The sequence below is a fragment of the Pecten maximus genome, chromosome 2 (assembly GCF_902652985.1).
Source record: "Pecten maximus chromosome 2, xPecMax1.1, whole genome shotgun sequence".
Lineage (NCBI taxonomy): Eukaryota > Metazoa > Mollusca > Bivalvia > Pectinida > Pectinidae > Pecten > Pecten maximus.
Window position 1 is genome coordinate 46,437,723 of NC_047016.1, and position 18,893 is coordinate 46,456,615.

Below are 18,893 nucleotides of genomic sequence, written 5' to 3' on the forward strand. Positions count from 1 at the left end.
CCCAACTTGTGTTTGTGTGTATGTGTGTTTTAATGGCCAATAGCTCATCTTTCCTTAGAATGATTTTATGCAAATTTGATCAAGTTGTTAAATAGAACGCCTATAAACTAAGACATCGGTTTCCAAGAACTGTTATGTGTAAACTTGTATAATGGAAACAATGTAGGCTTCTGATTGGTCAAAATTGATATAAATTTGGTCAAAATTTATATGTATTGCACAAATAAGCTGAATCAAAATTGGAATGTCAGAGTAACATTATTTGGTTACCATGGTCGTAAATGAGGGGTAGCGAGTGAATTAGTTCCCCGGCCCATTAGCTTAAAAATAATGTAAGTTTTTTTTTACATACAAAAATGTATTTTCGTTTAGAATTATCGTTGTGTTTATACCATCATATTATATATTCTATATCAGATATCTTTGTGTTTGTGTACAACAACGTACGAATGTACGATTTGTTTCCTGTACTGTAAAATAAACACAAAATAAAGTTTTAGATAAATTGTTGGTGGTATTGTGGAGATTTGTATTTCAGATATATGTAGGTCTCTCATGGTGGCAGGATGACAGTATGCCACAAACTATTTGTAAACGATAAACCACACAGGTATACTGTACACCCGTAGTATACACGCTATACCTATCAACCCAATGCCACCTTTTGTCTAAAAAAGGAGTACGGCGTCGAAGTAATGGATGAGCTAGGAACATGTTTAGTCAAGTGCAGCTGAACTTCATCGCTTCTGATGTACAAAATACACCAGGTACATGAAGGCCCAGTGAGGTTAACCTAGATGCCACTTAGCCTGCTTATCAGAATAAAATGAAGATGCATATACGGGCTTTGATTTCGGTGGTCCTGTATATATATTATAATGTCGGTTCCCTGGAGATTTCATCTTTCACAAAGAAAAAAATAATAGTTTGGGGCACAAGAAGGATACTCGACATGAAAAATGGTTTTATAAATACCAGTATATGTATCGCGTATTTTATTGTCTAAAGCGAAATGAATATACACTGAGAAAGTATATTTTATCAACAAAACGTGCATCGCAGGATTCTTTGCCACCCAGCGGCGAATTTGCCTGGGTATTCCCCGTCGGGTACCTGTCATCAGCCTCATCACTTCCTATATCCCCGGCAATTAACCTAACAATAAACACGATATATTCCTACGCGTCCGTAAACCGCCATGATTAGTTGTAGATTTTAGTACTTTCTTTAGAGTAAAACAACAAAATAATATTCGAAAGATAATATTTGATATGCTCCGAATAAAATCGTCTTTGAAATTTTGCAAAATTGACTTTAAATCTTTGAAATTGTAAAACGGAAGTAAGGACTACATTTCATTGAACCCATTGTGCGAATCCCAAGATGGCCGGCTTAGCTTGGGAGAAAAATAGAACACCGTGCCATGTTTGAACATGAAGACGCAAAGATGAATTCCACGATAATGGAAGACCAGAGTTTAGATAACAGGAATTATGTATTAATTGCTTGATTTGAATTGCATTTGGAAGGTAAGTGGATTCACGAATGTAACCCTGTGTTTGGATGTTTTATTGGTTTGGGACGTTTTCCTCCTGATCAAATTCAGAGATTTTTCTGCTTCCGAATTTTTGTTTTGCATAATTTTCACCCCTGTTTTTATCAAGCCAGTCGCTGTTTTCAGTTTTACACGTCTTATTAGATATGTTTTAGAATGATGTTTTGTTTTCTGTTCCTTTAAGCTCCTACTTGAGCTACCATTCCGGTGCCGTTTACCTGACTGAGGTTTCATGGCGAATCATCGACAAACGAGTTCGTCACTGTACAGTAACACCGTTAAATATTCACCTTGGCTACATGCTTTCTCACTCTCTTTCCATCGTATCTGACATCTGACTGACGAAAGAAATAATTTAAACACATGCCAGGTTTGTATGGGTTGCAAATTTAAGCTTGTCTGCAACAATTGCGAAAATAAAGGATATTGGTTGAAAGGAGAATCGATGACGACCATTTTCAGAGTTCCCTCCCCCTAATATAGACGTTGTAGTTTTAGTTTGTTTATTGATTTCCTGCTATTTTCGTGATAAATTATTTTATTTTCGTTTTTGTTTTGATCTTCCCCATTTCAATTATGACGGAGTAATGTCTTGCTTTTAGATGACAGTTTGTAATACATCTTAATTGCAAATTAATTAAATTGACATTTACAAATAACTGCATTATTTTTTTAGCTGAACAAGTTAATAGCATTATTGATTGAAGTCTTGGCATATAACTTTATGTCATAGTATTTCTAGTTTACTCTAAGGCTTACATTCACTGTAGAACGATTTTATTATTTCAATAGCAAAATATGACATTTTCTTTTCAATACAGACAAGGAAATTCATTAAATTGCAATTCAACTCTTTGTTTTCTTTTTAATGATTAACACTTATTCAGTTTTGATGGCTGCTGGACACAGTGAAAAATAAATGTGAACACTGAAAATTAATACAGCTTCAAATAATGCTGGAATGAATATCTAGGTCACAGTTTGATGGCTTCATTTGAAAATACTATCTGGTTGACATTTGAAATACCTGTCATCAATATATCGACCAATCATTTTTGCTGAATTAGAACTGTAACTCAACTCACAGTTTTTCATACCTTAAAGAAGTGAAAGTTTACAAAATCATGATTTATTAGCAATGTATCGCAGCAAATGTTTACTGTTAAATTTATTTAATAAAGGCCTATATTTTCAAGCTTTATGGAGTTAAACGTGTCACACAGATAAAGTAAATAATCCTGAATATATTTATAAAGAGCAGTCAGAAACAATTTACATGCTAGCTGTTTTAACAGATGGAATTTTTCCAAATACAGGAATAGCAACACATCACCAATCCAGTTTGTCCAGTGTTGTGTGATGAAAATAACCATACTAATTTCTGTGGTGAAATGATTGGACTGATATATTCACAATATTCTTTACACTTATATTACTGGCATGATACGCAGACAAAATAGAGAAAGCCTTTTTATAGTTACAAATTACTGTTTCATGTACTAGTATGCATGGAACAGGGCCAGGTGAATGTCTTATGATGACATAACACATATACCAGTAGTTAAAAGTGATTGAAATCCCTTCAAAATTCACAATGGATCATAGCAATTGCGAAACAAAAACTTAATTTTGAGGCAGATTAGAAAAACAAACAAAAAAGTCTGATAAACAGACATGAATTTTTACAGCTAAGTTTTACACCCTATTATGTAGTATTTATCATCATTGACTATTGTTTATATGTTGATAAATATTTGTATGCTTATGAGTCAAGTGAAATAAACCCCTTGGTCCCTAGTTGTGCATGTTTACTTTTGAGATAAAAAAGAAAACAACTTCAGTATATAATTCAACATTTGCAAATACAAATTAAAAAAAAACACACCAAAAAACAAAGAAATAGAACCTATAATAGACATTTCTGCATTAAAGGAATTAAGTAGACATTTCTGCATTATAGGAATGAATTTGTATAATCATTTATGTAAATCTCCTATCTGAATCTTTTCTGAATCTATCCTTTGATTTTAATGTTTAAAATCTTAAGGAAATTGCTGATTTCACTGTCCCTTTATATCCAGCCCTTTCACATGTATACCTTATCAACTATCCAGTCAGGTGATCTGCATGGATTGGTATCTCTCTTCTAAAAAAACAAAACATGCTTTTAATGCTGCTTTGATGAGGAAAGTACATATATCATCATAGTTTCTGTTACAATTGCATGAACACTGTTCTTGCCTAATGAGCATTAACAAGTTCCACTTGCACTTGCACATTTGTCATTAACTAGCTAATGGCCACACAATGAAGTGACGGCTTTGTGACCAGCATGGGTTGTTTTGCTTGGTGTACTTCTCTGTGAAAACTGCCAGGGAGGACATTTTTGGGGCAAGATCTCTGTGTAGTAGCAGGTGGCTACATAAGTGAACAACATACAAGATACCCATCACATGATATCCAGAGCAATTGGGGTAAAATGTCTCATCTTCAAAAACTAGCAATGCAAGCATAGAAATTATCTGAAGTGACAAATAGGAAATCTATATAACAATTTTACACCTTCTTTGTCACAGTTTTCAGGCTTTTAGCAGTAAGACTATTGACTAGTGGATGACAGGCTGTCGACTTTTTGACATTTAGCAGTAAGACTATAGACTAGTGGAGGACAGGCTGTGGACTTTTTGACATTTAGCAGTAAGACTATAGACTAGTAGAGGACAGACTGTTGACTTTTTGACATTTAGCAGTAAGACTATAGACTGGTAGAGGACAGACTGTCGACTTTTTGACATTTAGCAGTAAGACTATAGACTAGTGGAGGACAGGCTGTCGACTTTTTGACATTTAGCAGTAAGACTATAGACTAGTAGAGGACAGGCTTGACTTTTTGACATTTAGCAGTAAGACTATAGACTAGTTGATGACAGGCTGTCGACTTTTTGACATTTAGCAGTAAGACTATATACTAGTGGATGACAGGCTGTCGACTTTTTGACATTTAGCAGTAAGACTATAGACTAGTGGAGGACAGGCTGTCGACTTTTTGACATTTAGCAGTAAGACTATAGACTAGTAGAGGACAGACTTGACTTTTTGACATTTAGCAGTAAGACTATAGACTAGTGGAGGACAGGCTGTCGACTTTTTGACATTTAGCAGTAAGACTATAGACTAGTAGAAGACAGGTTTTCAAATTTTTGACATTTAGCAGTGTTTGTTACCTGCTAATTGGAAAGTCTAAGCTATGTCAAAAGACAACAAAACACTAATAAACAATTAGAGACTGTAGACACTATTTCTGATGAGAGGGTAGTAGCAGTAACTATGGGAGACAGTAGAGGGTAATAGCAGTAACAATGGGAGACTGTAGAGGGTAATAGCAGTAACTATGGGAGACAGTAGAGGGTAATAGCAGTAACAATGGGAGACTGTAGAGGGTAATAGCAGTAACTATGGGAAACTAGAGGGTAATAGCAGTAACTATATGGGAGACTAGAGGGTAATAGCAGTAACTATATGGGAGACTAGAGGGTAATAGCAGTAACTATATGGGAGACTAGAGGGTAATAGCAGTAACTATGGGGAGACTAGAGGGTAATAGCAGTAACTATATGGGAGACTGTAGAGGGTAATAGCAGTAACTATATGGGAGACTAGAGGGTAATAGCAGTAACTATGGGAGACTGTAGAGGGTAATAGCAGTAACTATATGGGAGACTAGAGGGTAATAGCAGTAACTATGGGAGACTATAGAGGGTAATAGCAGTAACTATATGGGAGACTAGAGGGTAATAGCAGTAACTATATGGGAGACTAGAGGGTAATAGCAGTAACTATGGGAGACTGTAGAGGGTAATAGCAGTAACTATATGGGAGACTGTAGAGGGTAATAGCAGTAACTATATGGGAGACTAGAAGGTAATAGCAGTAACTATATGGGAGACTGTAGAGGGTAATAGCAGTAACTATATGGGAGACTAGAGGGTAATAGCAGTAACTATATGGGAGACTAGAAGGTAATAGCAGTAACTATATGGGAGACTAGAAGGTAATAGCAGTAACTATATGGGAGACTGTAGAGGGTAATAGCAGTAACTATGGGAAACTAGAGGGTAATAGCAGTAACTATGGGAGACTGTAGAGGGTAATAGCAGTAACTATATGGGAGACTAGAAGGTAATAGCAGTAACTATATGGGAGACTAGAAGGTAATAGCAGTAACTATATGGGAGACTGTAGAGGGTAATAGCAGTAACTATATGGGAGACTAGAAGGTAATAGCAGTAACTATATGGGAGACTAGAAGGTAATAGCAGTAACTATGGGAGACTAGAGGGTAATAGCAGTAACTATGGGAGACTAGAGGGTAATAGCAGTAACTATGGGAGACTAGAGGGTAATAGCAGTAACTATAGGATACTGTAGAGGGTAATAGCAGTAACAATGAGAGACTAGAGGGTAATAGCAGTAACTATGGGAAACTAGAGGGTAATAGCAGTAACTATGGGAGACTGTAGAGGGTAATAGCAGTAACTATGGGAGACTAAAAGGTAATAGCAGTAACTATGGGAGACTGTAGAGGATAATAGCAGTAACTATGGGAGACTAGAGGGTAATAGCAGTAACTATGGGAGACTGTAGAGGGTAATAGCAGTAACTATGGGAGACTGTAGAGGGTAATAGCAGTAACTATGGGAGACTGTAGAGGGTAATATCAGTAACTATGGGATACTGTAGAGGGTAATAGCAGTAACTATGGGAGACTGTATAGGGTAATAGCAGTAACTATGGGAGACTAGAGGGTAATAGCAGTAACTATGGGAGACTGTAGAGGGTAATAGCAGTAACTATGGAAGACTGTAGAGGGTAATATCAGTAACTATGTGAGACTGTAGAGGGTAATAGCAGTAACTATGGGAGACTGTAGAGGGTAATAGCAGTAACTATGGGAGACTGTAGAGGGTAATAGCAGTAACAATGGGAGACTGTAGAGGGTAATAGCAGTAACTATGAGAGACTGTAGAAGATAATAGCAGTAACTATGGGAGACTATAGAGGGTAATAGCAGTAACTATGAGACTGTAGAAGGTAATAGCAGTAACAATGGGAGACTGTAGAGGGTAATAGCAGTAACTATGGGAGACTAGAGGGTAATAGCAGTAACTATGGGAGACTGTAGAGGGTAATAGCAGTAACTATGGAAGACTGTAGAGGGTAATATCAGTAACTATGGGAGACTGTAGAGGGTAATAGCAGTAACTATGGGAGACTGTAGAGGGTAATAGCAGTAACAATGGGAGACTGTAGAGGGTAATAGCAGTAACTATGAGAGACTAGAAGGTAATAGCAGTAACTATGGGAGACTGTAGAGGGTAATAGCAGTAACTATGAGAGACTGTAGAAGGTAATAGCAGTAACTATGGGAGACTGTAGAGGGTAATGGGAGTAACTATGGGAGACTGTAGAGGGTAATAGCAGTAACTATGGGAGACTGTAGAGGGTAATAGCAGTAACAATGGGAGACTGTAGAGGGTAATAGCAGTAACTATGGGAGACAGTAGAGGGTAATAGCAGTAACTATGGGAGACTGTAGAGGGTAATAGCAGTAACAATGGGAGACTGTAGAGGGTAATAGCAGTAACAATGGGAGACAGTAGAGGGGTAATAGCAGTAACTATGGGAGACTGTAGAGGGTAATGGGAGTAACTATGGGAGACTGTAGAGGGTAATAGCAGTAACTATGGGAGACTGTAGAGGGTAATGGGAGTAACTATGGGAGACTGTAGAGGGTAATAGCAGTAACTATGGGAGACTGTAGAGGGTAATAGCAGTAACTATGGGAGACTGTAGAGGGTAATAGCAGTAACTATGGGAGACTGTAGAGGGGTAATGGGAGTAACTATGGAAGACTGTAGAGGGTAATAGCAGTAACTATGGGAGACTGTAGAAGGTAATGGGAGTAACTATGGGAGACTAGAAGGTAATAGCAGTAACAATGGGAGACTGTATAGGGTAATAGCAGTAACTATGGGAGACTAGAAGGTAATAGCAGTAACTATATGGGAGACTGTAGAGGGTAATAGCAGTAACTATGGGAGACTGTAGAGGGTAATAGCAGTAACTATGGGAGACTAGAAGGTAATAGCAGTAACAATGGGAGACTGTATAGGGTAATAGCAGTAACTATGGGAGACTAGAAGGTAATAGCAGTAACTATATGGGAGACTAGAAGGTAATAGCAGTAACTATGGGAGACTAGAAGGTAATAGCAGTAACAATGGGAGACTGTAGAGGGTAATAGCAGTAACTATGGGAGACTGTAGAGAGGGTAATAGCAGTAACTATGGGAGACTGTATAGGGTAATAGCAGTAACTATGGGAGACTATAGAGGGTAATAGCAGTAACAATGGGAGACTGTAGAGGGTAATAGCAGTAACTATGGGAGACTATAGAGGGTAATATCAGTAACTATGGGAGACTAGAGGGTAATAGCAGTAACTATGGGAGACTATAGAGGGTAATAGCAGTAACTGGGAGACTGTATAGGGTAATAGCAGTAACTATGGGAGACTGTAGAAACTACTTGGCTGAAGTAAAGTGACAATGTTAGTGGGGGGGGGGGGCTAAAGGTCGTGATAATGTTGGGGAGGGGGACTTAAGTTGAAAGATAATGTTGGGGGCTAAAGAAAAGTAGTTGTGTTGCAAAAAGAATTGTAGGTTTGGGGGCTACAGATAATGTTGGAGGTAGGGGCTAAAGTAAAGTGATAATGTTGGAGGTAGGGGCTAAAGTAAATTGACAATGTTGGAGGTAGGGGCTAAAGTAAATTGACAATGTTGGAGGTAGGGGCTAAAGTAAAGTGATAATGTTGGAGGTAGGGGCTAAAGTAAAGTGATAATGTTGGAGGTAGGGGCTAAAGTAAATTGACAATGTTGGAGGTAGGGGCTAAAGTAAATTGACAATGTTGGAGGTAGGGGCTAAAGTAAATTGATAATGTTGGAGGTAGGGGCTAAAGTAAAGTGATAATGTTGGAGGTAGGGGCTAAAGTAAAGTGATAATATCGGAGGTTTGTGGCTAAAGATAAATTGACAATGTTGGAGGTAGGGGCTAAAGTAAATTGATAATGTTGGAGGTAGGGGCTAAAGTAAAGTGATAATGTTGGAGGTAGGGAGCTAAAGTAAAGTGATAATGTTGGAGGTAGGGAGCTAAAGTATAGTGATAGGATGGAGGGGGGGGGGGGCAAAGTTAAAGATAATGTTGGGGGCTAAAGAAAAATAGTAATGTTGTGGGTTTGGGGGCTACAGATAATGTTGGGAGGTAGGGGCTAAAGTAAAGTGATAATGTTGGAGGTTTGGGGCTAATGTAAAGTGGCGATGGGGGGGGGGGGGGGGGGGTTGGAGCTGAAGTAAAGTGATAATGTTGGAGGTTTGGGGCTAAAGTAAAGTGGCAATGATGGGGGGTTGGGGGCTGAAGTAAAGTGATAATGTTGGAGGGGCGGGGGGTGGAGATTGGGGGCATAAAGTGATAATGTTGAGGGTGTTAGAAAGTGAGGAAGGGGAGGCTTATAGGTAAAATGATAAGAATGAATTCTAATTAGATCCATAATAAGTCAATGTATGTAATGTTCTAGAGATTGAATCCCACCGCTTGTCTTCTCCTACTGCATCCATCTTTATAGATTTAATATCCAGTCTGATATCTCTGCTGGATAGCAGTCTTCTTAGCACTCCTTGTATTAGGCACCTGTCTATATAGACCCCAGGCTGTTATACATAGTATGAGGATGTAAACCCCAGACAAAACAAAATATATTGTATATACGTATACCATGACAATTACAGCAACAATTTATTACAAAGGTATTTGTAATATTGTGTAATTACGAGAAATATTAGAAATTATAAGAAAAGAATAACATATCTGAAGTGAGTTCCAAAAGTGTTGTTCTTTCTGAGCTTTCCTTAGTGATTGTGTGTTTAATACAAATTATGTTAGTTCTCTGAATCTTTTAAGAACAATTTTATGTGGCATACATTCTTTTAGAGAAAATGCAACTGAATTGTTAAAAAAAGTTTAAAAAATGATTGTAATTTATGAGTATGGTGTAAATATAAATTAGATTTACGTTGCATTCCATGAGTTTGTGTCCTGATTTGTACACTATACAACACAACACACCATAGCTGACTTTGTAGATCCTAATCGATCGTACTTGTGATGAACAATAACATGTTGATATATACTAACAACTTGTGCCTGTTGTTTGTTCTAACACACTTGAAAGCAGTTGAATTTTAGATAGAAAGAGTTAGCTTTCCTTTTGTTAAGAGATGTTTTTAGTAAGATAGCCTGCTTCAAATTAAAACATATATTATCCGGTGCATTTTAAGACATCAAGAACATTTTCCACTTAGAATAATTCTTCATAGTTAAATTTATGTCGCACCCTGATATGCACTCGTTGAAAGACTTCTTTCGTGTAAAAACCGTATGGCACTTTTTTTTCAAGGAAAGTCTATCGAGTTACTATACAGTTCTATTATCTCTTGTTCTAATAGTGCCTCTATATATTAGATGGGGATTGTGTTGTGTTCATAAACATTGTCATTTGTTTTCTTTGCCAGGCCTATAGGTATTACCACACTGCATGTATCTTTGGGTAGGGAAGTAACATTATCCCTAGGATAATCCTAGAGAGAACCTATGAATTGTAACACTAAATCCTAGAGAGAACCTAATGTATGACAAGTAACTGGAGTGTACATGTGGCTTACTAATTCTAAAAGCAAGTGAACAAAAATCATGTCTTTGTAGACCAATAATAATTGTTCAACAGTGGGGGTCGTTCATAGGTCGATATACTTAACATTGTTTAGAATTATTAGGTCCTTGTCTAAGAATCACTAGAAGTGATGTTTAAAAAAAAGATGAAAATAATGATTTCACAGTTTCCAAATAAGATTAAATAATTTTTGGTTTGTTGTGTGAACATGATACATTTTGTCAGTTTGTCGTCCATTACAGTGAAACATTCTGTCAGTATCGACTGCTTTCAAAACCACTGCACTTGGTATAATATGCACATGTCACTAATCCATCCCTCAAAAGGATCTTTTTTTTTCTCTGTTTTGTCTAAAACAGATTATTTGTGTCATGTTCAATACAGGAACCGAAGAAAAGAAGATAGGGGAAAGCTCTGTCTCTGCCTCAATATCAAAAGCCGCCATTTTGGATTTAAATTCCGACAACAGCCAGTCGCCGTCGTGTGCACCACCCGATATTACCAACACGGATCACAGATTCGCTGTATGTGAAAACAACACAGAATTGAGTGAGCCGCCTGACCTAAATCCAGAGGAGCACACAAGCTTGTCACATCAACAATCGTGCAGTCCTAATCCATTGGTCACTACTGCAGAGCAGATCAGTGTGAGCAATTCCAGCGAGCCACCTGATTTAACAGGGACAGATGCATTCCCATATACGGGGGAGGCTAGTGACCCAGATGACGCCATACCCATAGACTGTCCAGACTTTCAGCATACTCTTGGTCAAACCCACCAGTCGGATCAGTCCTTGGGCATATTACTATCTGACGATTTTGACCCAGACGAATCTGAACAGCAAGACCCGTACTTCGGAGACAACCAGGCACCTACAGAGCTTTTAGATTCTGATGACTGCTCTCCTGAAGGGTTTCTGGCATCTTCTTTCCCAGAATCCAATTTAGTGGAATCTTTACAAGCTGTTGCTCCTGGTGACATTCTTGCTGTTTCTCTACCCCAGCCTCCACCTATCACACTCAAACTCTCCACTCCACCTATAAAACGTGGCCCAGGGAGGCCCAGAAAAGATGGTGTTGGTCCAATTCAGAGAAAGAGAGTGTAAGTACACTGCTGCTGTGTGGAAACATTGAAATGTCATCAGATGATAGAATTTTTTGTTCTGTTTTAAAATTTTCTGTTTCATTTAAATTTTTAATCACCTTTTTTTCCCCTCCCCGCAATAACATTTCTGTACTTATGAAGCAATAAGCAGCAAAAATACACCTTTGAGTCTTTGCAATATGGAGACTTTGTTCAACCTAGCGATATGTTAGGAACATGGAAGAAGGAGGACTGCAGGAATCAAAAGAGAAAAATAAAGTTTTATACCAAACAATTGTGTAATTACGCAAATTAACTAATTCCTGTGTCATTGAAACTTAAAAAGAAAATGCTGATGACTTCAGTAAAACATGTATGATTTAGCCGTATGAATTTTTTTAGTACATTGGAAATCTATAAGAAACTCAATGTTGTGTCTGTATAGATTAGACGGAGGATGAGAGGAATTGCATGTTTCAACCACATCATTAAAGGGAAAGACTATGACCACCATGCAAAATATCTTTCCTGTTGTGTATATTTTGGAATGGCAATAATGATAGTCATACTTAATTATGCTCATTCCTTAACGGTTGGTTATATTTGTCTTATTTTGGAAAAAGCAATATGTTTACCAGGTATAAGATACTACCAAATGGTACCGTGTAATTAAATACTGTATATTTACTTGAAATATTTACTGTTTTTCGTTAACAATATGAAATTGTTTCTATTTTACAGCTCTCTTGGTAAAACCAGCACGAAGAGCTCCATAAAGAAGGGTGTACACATCCACCCCAGCTTTGCAGGCCTTGTGCGCTCATTTCAAGGCGGTGCTATGGATTCAGGACCCATGGACACGGCAATGCAAGAAGCCACACAGGTTGTGGCGGCCGACATCGCAGGAACATCATCCATGATGCTGGACTATGACCAGGAAATGTCAAGCATGGCCATGGAGGATGATCAGGGTATGTTATTATGAACTTTCTCAGATTTTAAAACCGTAGATGTCAGAAATGGATATTGATAAAGAGATTCAGCCAGATGATTGATAAGGCTTCTTTTTGTTACTTCTATGTTGCCCCAAGTGTGCTGACAAGTAATTAATAAATAATATCGTTAATACTTTGATATAAAGTATGAGGAAATGTTTTCTTTTTTTATTACAGCTTCATCAAGTTACTCAGTGATGTCTGGAGAGGGCTCTGATCCACTGGAACCTTTAATGTAAGTTGCAAACAAATCGGCTCAAAAATGTTCCTAGAATCAATGTTAAATGACAAAACAGGAGGCAGTTTTTGGAAATAATATGTTCAGTTTAGTGCAAGTATATACAATAGAAATACAGATATATAAGTTTTCAATGGTAATACATATATTTTTTTTGTATATCTGTTATAGTTTCGCAAAGTTAACCCTTTCACCCCTACTGACTATATTGGACTTCAAATGATGAATGCATGGCAGAGTCCACTTAGGTTTCTTAGGGTTGAAAGGGTCAAGAATATATGATAAAAATACAGTAATGCCCTCCTTATTCACTGATGGGTATTGTTACAGGCCAGCAAAGCTGTGCAGTCTCTGTAACTGTGGAGAGCGTAGCCTGCTGGGACAGGGAGAGCTGGGCAAGTACGATCCCACTCCGGGATTTAACCCACTCAAAAAGACATTGGGCAAGTCCCGTAACAAGACACCCGAGTTTGATGAGCGTACCACAAGTGAGAAGGGGCCAAAGCCACTCACCTGGAGGCGCCATAGAGGACCACTAAAGGGAAATAAGTATGTATAAAATTTCTGCTACAATACGTTATCCCTTTTACAATCAGTCCTGTTTTAGAATCTGGTGTTGAAAGTTATTAAGGAGTTTATTAGAATCAAATCTTAAATCCACTTAACAGCAGCACAAGAGAAGTAAAGAGTGCAGGCTGTGTGATCTAAATAATAGGTTTAAAGAAATTAAAAAAAAAGGTAAAATGGTTCTAATAAATATTATTATTATATAACTAAGTGACCGGACTGGTATTGTTGACAAAACCCCAAAGACCATAAAACTTGCAATCTGGATGATTTTCAGATTGGAACATCTTTTTTATTTCGGAAGCATCTACTGTACATAACTACATATGTGTGTTAACAGTTTGTTTATTTTAGAGTTATATATTTCATATGTAGTGATATTCTACAACTCAACAGGGAGCGGAGCAAATCGCCCCGTCGCTACCCACACAACTCCGACGAAGACCCTACCTGTATACTTGGAGATGAGCTGAGTATGGTCGGATACCCAGAGGACATAGACCTTACTCAGGTGTTTGAACAATCTGGTAAGTCAAGTTCATGTTTCCACATATTCCATCGCAATAGATAGTTTATGGGTGTGTCACCTGATGTCGTTGATTTTGACACCAGAGTATCTTAATGTTAACCTCTTAAATGTTTAATGCCGTCCTTGACCACTTATACTATGTAATGTAAAATGGTATGAAATGCTGGAGATCCCCGCCCCTTAAACAATAAAATATGAATAGGTGAACACACTTGTGCTACTAGGACCTTCGTAACAGGATAACTTTACAGATCTCTACACTGCAGTCTTGTACTGGGGTATATACAGTTGCTACGTTGTCCATCTGGGCTCAAAGTGGCGCCTATTTTAGTGGCCATGGCACCTTGAATTAACCATTGGCAACCAGTTATTGACCTATAAGGTGCCTGCATGGGCACTAAAATTTTTTGTAAATTTGCAATTTGGTTAATCTTTCAAAGGATGCTAAAATGACATTCACAATCAAAAAAGTTACAGAGAGATGTTATACTGTATTAAAGAATTAAAAGATTTTTTTTTTTTAAGTTAAGAAAACTTGGCCGACAACTATCTTTTCCAATTGGCGCCTAGATTTTATGACTTGGTAGCTAAATAGGCCACCTGGTTAAAATATCCACTTTGAGCCCTGTCTATATATTCTGTGTAAAGAATACTTTGACTGTTGTGTTGGTGAATAATAACATACATAATTGTGACACTTGGTAGAAAACTTTACATATTGTGTGTAGCATTAGGAGTATAAGAATATTTTGTGATTGACAGGACACACACTGGCCCACCATTGCTGTGCTGCTTGGTCCGAGGGAGTCGTCCAGACACATGATTTGCTGCTAAAATATGTCGACAGGGCCGTCTATACAGGTCTATCACAAGTAAGTACTGGCACTCTTCATCTTTACATAAACATTCCTTTGTCCATGAAATGACTATTAATTGATAGAACATACAGGATTTTCCATGACTGGAAATTAGTCACAGATTTGTAAAAATGAATTGATGTGCATCCTTAGGGATACATACCTGGTAAATCACTCCTGAACCCTAAAGCCCTGTCTGTATACTACTGAACCCTAAAGCCCTGTCTGTATACTACTGAACCCTAAAGCCCTGTCTGTATACTCCTGAACCCTAAAGCCCTGTCTGTATACTACTGAACCCTAAAGCCCTGTCCGTATACTACTGAACCCTAAAGCCCTGTCTGTATACTACTGAACCCTAAAGCCCTGTCCGTATACTCCTGAACCCTAAAGCCCTGTCCGTATACTACTGAAACCTAAAGCCCTGTCCGTATACTACTGAACCCTAAAGCCCTGTCTGTATACTCCTGAACCCTAAAGCCCTGTCTGTATACTACTGAACCCTAAAGCCCTGTCTGTATACTCCTGAACCCTAAAGCCCTGTCTGTATACTACTGAACCCTAAAGCCCTGTCCGTATACTCCTGAACCCTAAAGCCCTGTCCGTATACTCCTGAACCCTAAAACCCTGTCCGTATACTCCTGAACCCTAAAGCCCTGTCCGTATACTACTGAACCCTAAAGCCCTGTCTGTATACTACTGAACCCTAAAGCCCTGTCCGTATACTCCTGAACCCTAAAACCCTGTCCGTATACTCCTGAACCCTAAAGCCCTGTCTGTATACTACTGAACCCTAAAGCCCTGTCCGTATACTCCTGAACCCTAAAGCCCTGTCCGTATACTCCTGAACCCTAAAGCCCTGTCCGTATATAAGTATCTGTCCAGATCTGATCCTAGATCACCCTCCTTATGTCTCTCACTTGTAGATAAATCTTGCTGATCCAGATAGGTTTTATATTCTTTATTCCTTTTCTTCTAAGAAAAAATATTCTTCTTTCCTGTTACAGAAATGCAGCTATTGTCGTAACTACGGTGCTACTATCAACTGTCGTGTGACGAAGTGCAATAAGAAGTATCATTATCCATGTGCATCAGCAAGAGGCTGTTTTCAGGTGAGCATATTAGGTGGATTTCATAAGACACTTAATAAATCAAAGATACCTAGAAGACAGATATCAGGTAGATGAGAAAAAGTATATAAAACTACTGTCTTAACCCTATATTATGTTTCTCAGATCTAAGGTTCATCATTTTGGGCACTGATTTGAGAACACCTATTAGATCGGAAAAAAAATACTACTGAATTATGATATATGTATATAATATATAGGCTAATAATCTTTATCACTAGCCCTCCACCTCTGGTTCGTGTGTTCGAAACCTCTGGCTTTTTTCCACCTCCAAAACCTGGCACGTCCTAAATGACCCAAGCTTTTAATAGGATGTTTAACAAAATAAACCCATGTTAATAATCTATAATATATAGGTTAATAAAAAGTTTTAGGGAGAGGGTTTACATAGGCATTTGTCTGAAGCCCATTGAAATAATTCAATAAAATCATTGTGAAATGAAATGAAAAATAAAAGAATTGATTTACATGTGAAATAGCTTGGTATATTCAAGGGTTGAGTGTGGTACTTCTTAAGTTATGCATACCAGTCTCAGAACATTTTTGTGGTATTAAGCTGTGTTTGTGTGAACATTTTCGTGGTGTTAAACTTTGTGCTATGCTGTGTTTGCGTGAACATTTTCCTTTGTGTAAGAACAGCCTACTTGTGATGCATGCAGGAGATACTGATGATTTTGTGTATTACAGGACATCAAGACCCTGTCATTGCTGTGCCCAGACCACACAGATCAAGCAGAAACCATAGGTGTGTATATTTTAATTGTCAAAATAAAAGTGTCTAAAGTTGGAAAGAAAGTGGGTTTAATACCCATAAATAGCATTACTGGTGAAAAAACTGAACAGTAGGCATGATATGAATTCAAATGTCAATGTATTTTTTTTCTATGGTGTATCACATACCTATATCAAACCCCAGCACCCTTGTTGGAGGTCTGTTGTAAAGTTATACTTAGTGTGATATTAATGTTTGATTTGTCCCTGAACAGCTGGAGAGGAGGCCCTGTGTGTTATATGTGACCTGGTGGGTAATATTTCCGAGCAGCTCTTCTGTACAAGCTGTGGTCACCACTACCACGGTAGTTGTTTACATCCCTCTGTTGCCATGACACCCGAAGTACGGGCTGGATGGCAGTGTCCAGACTGCAAGATCTGTCAGATGTGTCGGTAAGTTGATGTTCAGGGTACCTTTAAGATTATGAAATGACGATAAAGAAATCATGTGAAAGAGCCAGTTTTAGCTCGCTTCGTAGTGCATATCTGCTAGCTTATGGTATTTTTGTTAGAAAGTGTGGAATGTAGAAATCAAATTTGAGGAAAGCATTTGAAAAGGTCTAGTCATTACATAATCAATTCATGGGGCTCTCATATTTGGATTTTCAATAAACACCGTTTTTTTAACCTGTTTGTGTTTGCAAAGAAAAAATTTACATTGTATGAATGAAGAATATATGATTGCAGGGATTTTTATCCTGAAAAAAATAAGAGAGTGATAAACATAGGGCTTTGAAACTTTCAAAACAATATATAAAATACTGTTTTTGTTGTGCAGACACCCAGGGGAGGACAGTAAGATGCTGGTCTGCGACACCTGTGATAAAGGTTACCATACGTTCTGTCTCAAGCCTGTCATGACTACAATACCCAAGAACGGCTGGAAGTGCAAGGTGAGGCTTAGTTCCCTGGTTTAATAAATGATATAAGCCAAACGAATATATACAATAATATACATACAGTATGTCCACATTTGCAGTCTTGTTTAAAATATGTAGTCCTCGGCATCATTGATGTTTATCACTCGTGAGAGATCATGATCAGGAAAAGAAAATGGCAGACAGCTGGCCATCTTGGATTTTATTAGTTAAAATTTGTTATTATTTCTCACAAAGTACTTCTAAGTTCTTTCTTAAATTTCTTAGGTTTTCCTTGTTACTAAATGATAAAAACAAAAGGGGAAAGAAGGGGAAAAGTAGACAAAAGATCAATCTTATATAGAACCAATAAAGATCATGCAATGGTAGGCATCACGATCCCTCTTTGATCTCTTTGTTTTATATGATTTCTTAGTTTATATTTCATGACTAAGTTTATACATAATGAGTGTCAGAGGCATGTTCCTGGCTATGTTGTCAAACGAGATAATTATTTTGACAGAACTGTCGTGTGTGCGGTGACTGCGGTTCGAGGACTCCTGGAAGTGGTCCGAGCTCTCGATGGCACCTCAACTACTCTGTCTGTGATAGCTGTTACCAACAGAGGAACAAAGGCTTGTCTTGTCCACTGTGTGGGAAGGCATACCGCCAGTTCACACAAAAGGAGATGATACTGTGTAATACTTGTAAAAAGTGAGTAGATGACTAGTGAAACCAGTACACGTCATCAGGGCTATCTTCTAACTGGTGAAATTGTAGGGTGAAGATCTTGGTAACCTTATTTATACTGACCATTCCAAAAACTACAGTGATCTCCTTGAAGTCCAGGTCTTAGAAATACACTATCTGTTTAAAATGCGATTGAGGAGGTTTTCTCATTTCTCGTTTTGTTAAGCATTCTCTGGAAAGATTTTCAGATTATATATTTGATTGAAAATTATTTTGTTAGTCTTGTCTATTTGAGTGAGGATTTCAATTTCTTGTTCAAAGAAAACATTATTCTAAAACAAAAGCTTCATGACAGACTTTCTGCTGTTATGTATTGTAGACATGTTCACGCTGAGTGTGACGAGACAATAGACTCTGGCCTTCTACAGAAAGTCAAAGAAGGACTAGAAACTGATTATACCTGTGCTTTTTGTCGCAATCGAGACCCTGATGTAAGTATGAAATCCATCAAACTTCTGTGTCAAATTGTGTGCTTTCTTTCATAAATCACATTGATGAAGAAAACTTGTTTTCGTAATGAGGCTTTATTTTTGATACCAAACGGTATTTACCGAGATAGGTGATTCTTTTGTTTCTTTTACTACATTCTAGCAGAGAAGTATTGCAAACTTTCATATTTTAGCATTTATCTCATTAGCACTTTTTGCAACAAATACTTCCACTAAATTATAATTGCACTAATAAGTTTCTGTATGTTTGGGTACGTACGCCTTCTATCATTGTGGTAACCTGTTTAAAACTGAGTTAAAATAAGAAAAATAAGTTGACAATTATAG

At 37.7% G+C, this 18,893-nt stretch overlaps 1 protein-coding gene across 1 annotated transcript in view; it reads left to right on the forward strand.

Moving 5' to 3' along the window:
- Positions 1-1,385: 1,385 nt before the first annotated feature.
- Positions 1,386-18,893, forward strand: part of LOC117322279 (histone-lysine N-methyltransferase 2C-like) — a 100,650-nt gene continuing 83,142 nt past the window's right edge. Inside the window, 14 exon segments of the mRNA XM_033877093.1 lie at positions 1,386-1,529; positions 1,740-1,925; positions 10,724-11,441; positions 12,165-12,394; positions 12,596-12,653; positions 12,987-13,205; positions 13,599-13,750; positions 14,515-14,624; positions 15,617-15,721; positions 16,427-16,484; positions 16,726-16,903; positions 17,289-17,403; positions 17,891-18,081; positions 18,437-18,548. Coding sequence (XP_033732984.1) covers positions 1,919-1,925; positions 10,724-11,441; positions 12,165-12,394; positions 12,596-12,653; positions 12,987-13,205; positions 13,599-13,750; positions 14,515-14,624; positions 15,617-15,721; positions 16,427-16,484; positions 16,726-16,903; positions 17,289-17,403; positions 17,891-18,081; positions 18,437-18,548 — 2,253 coding nt within the window. The 5' untranslated portion in view covers positions 1,386-1,529; positions 1,740-1,918.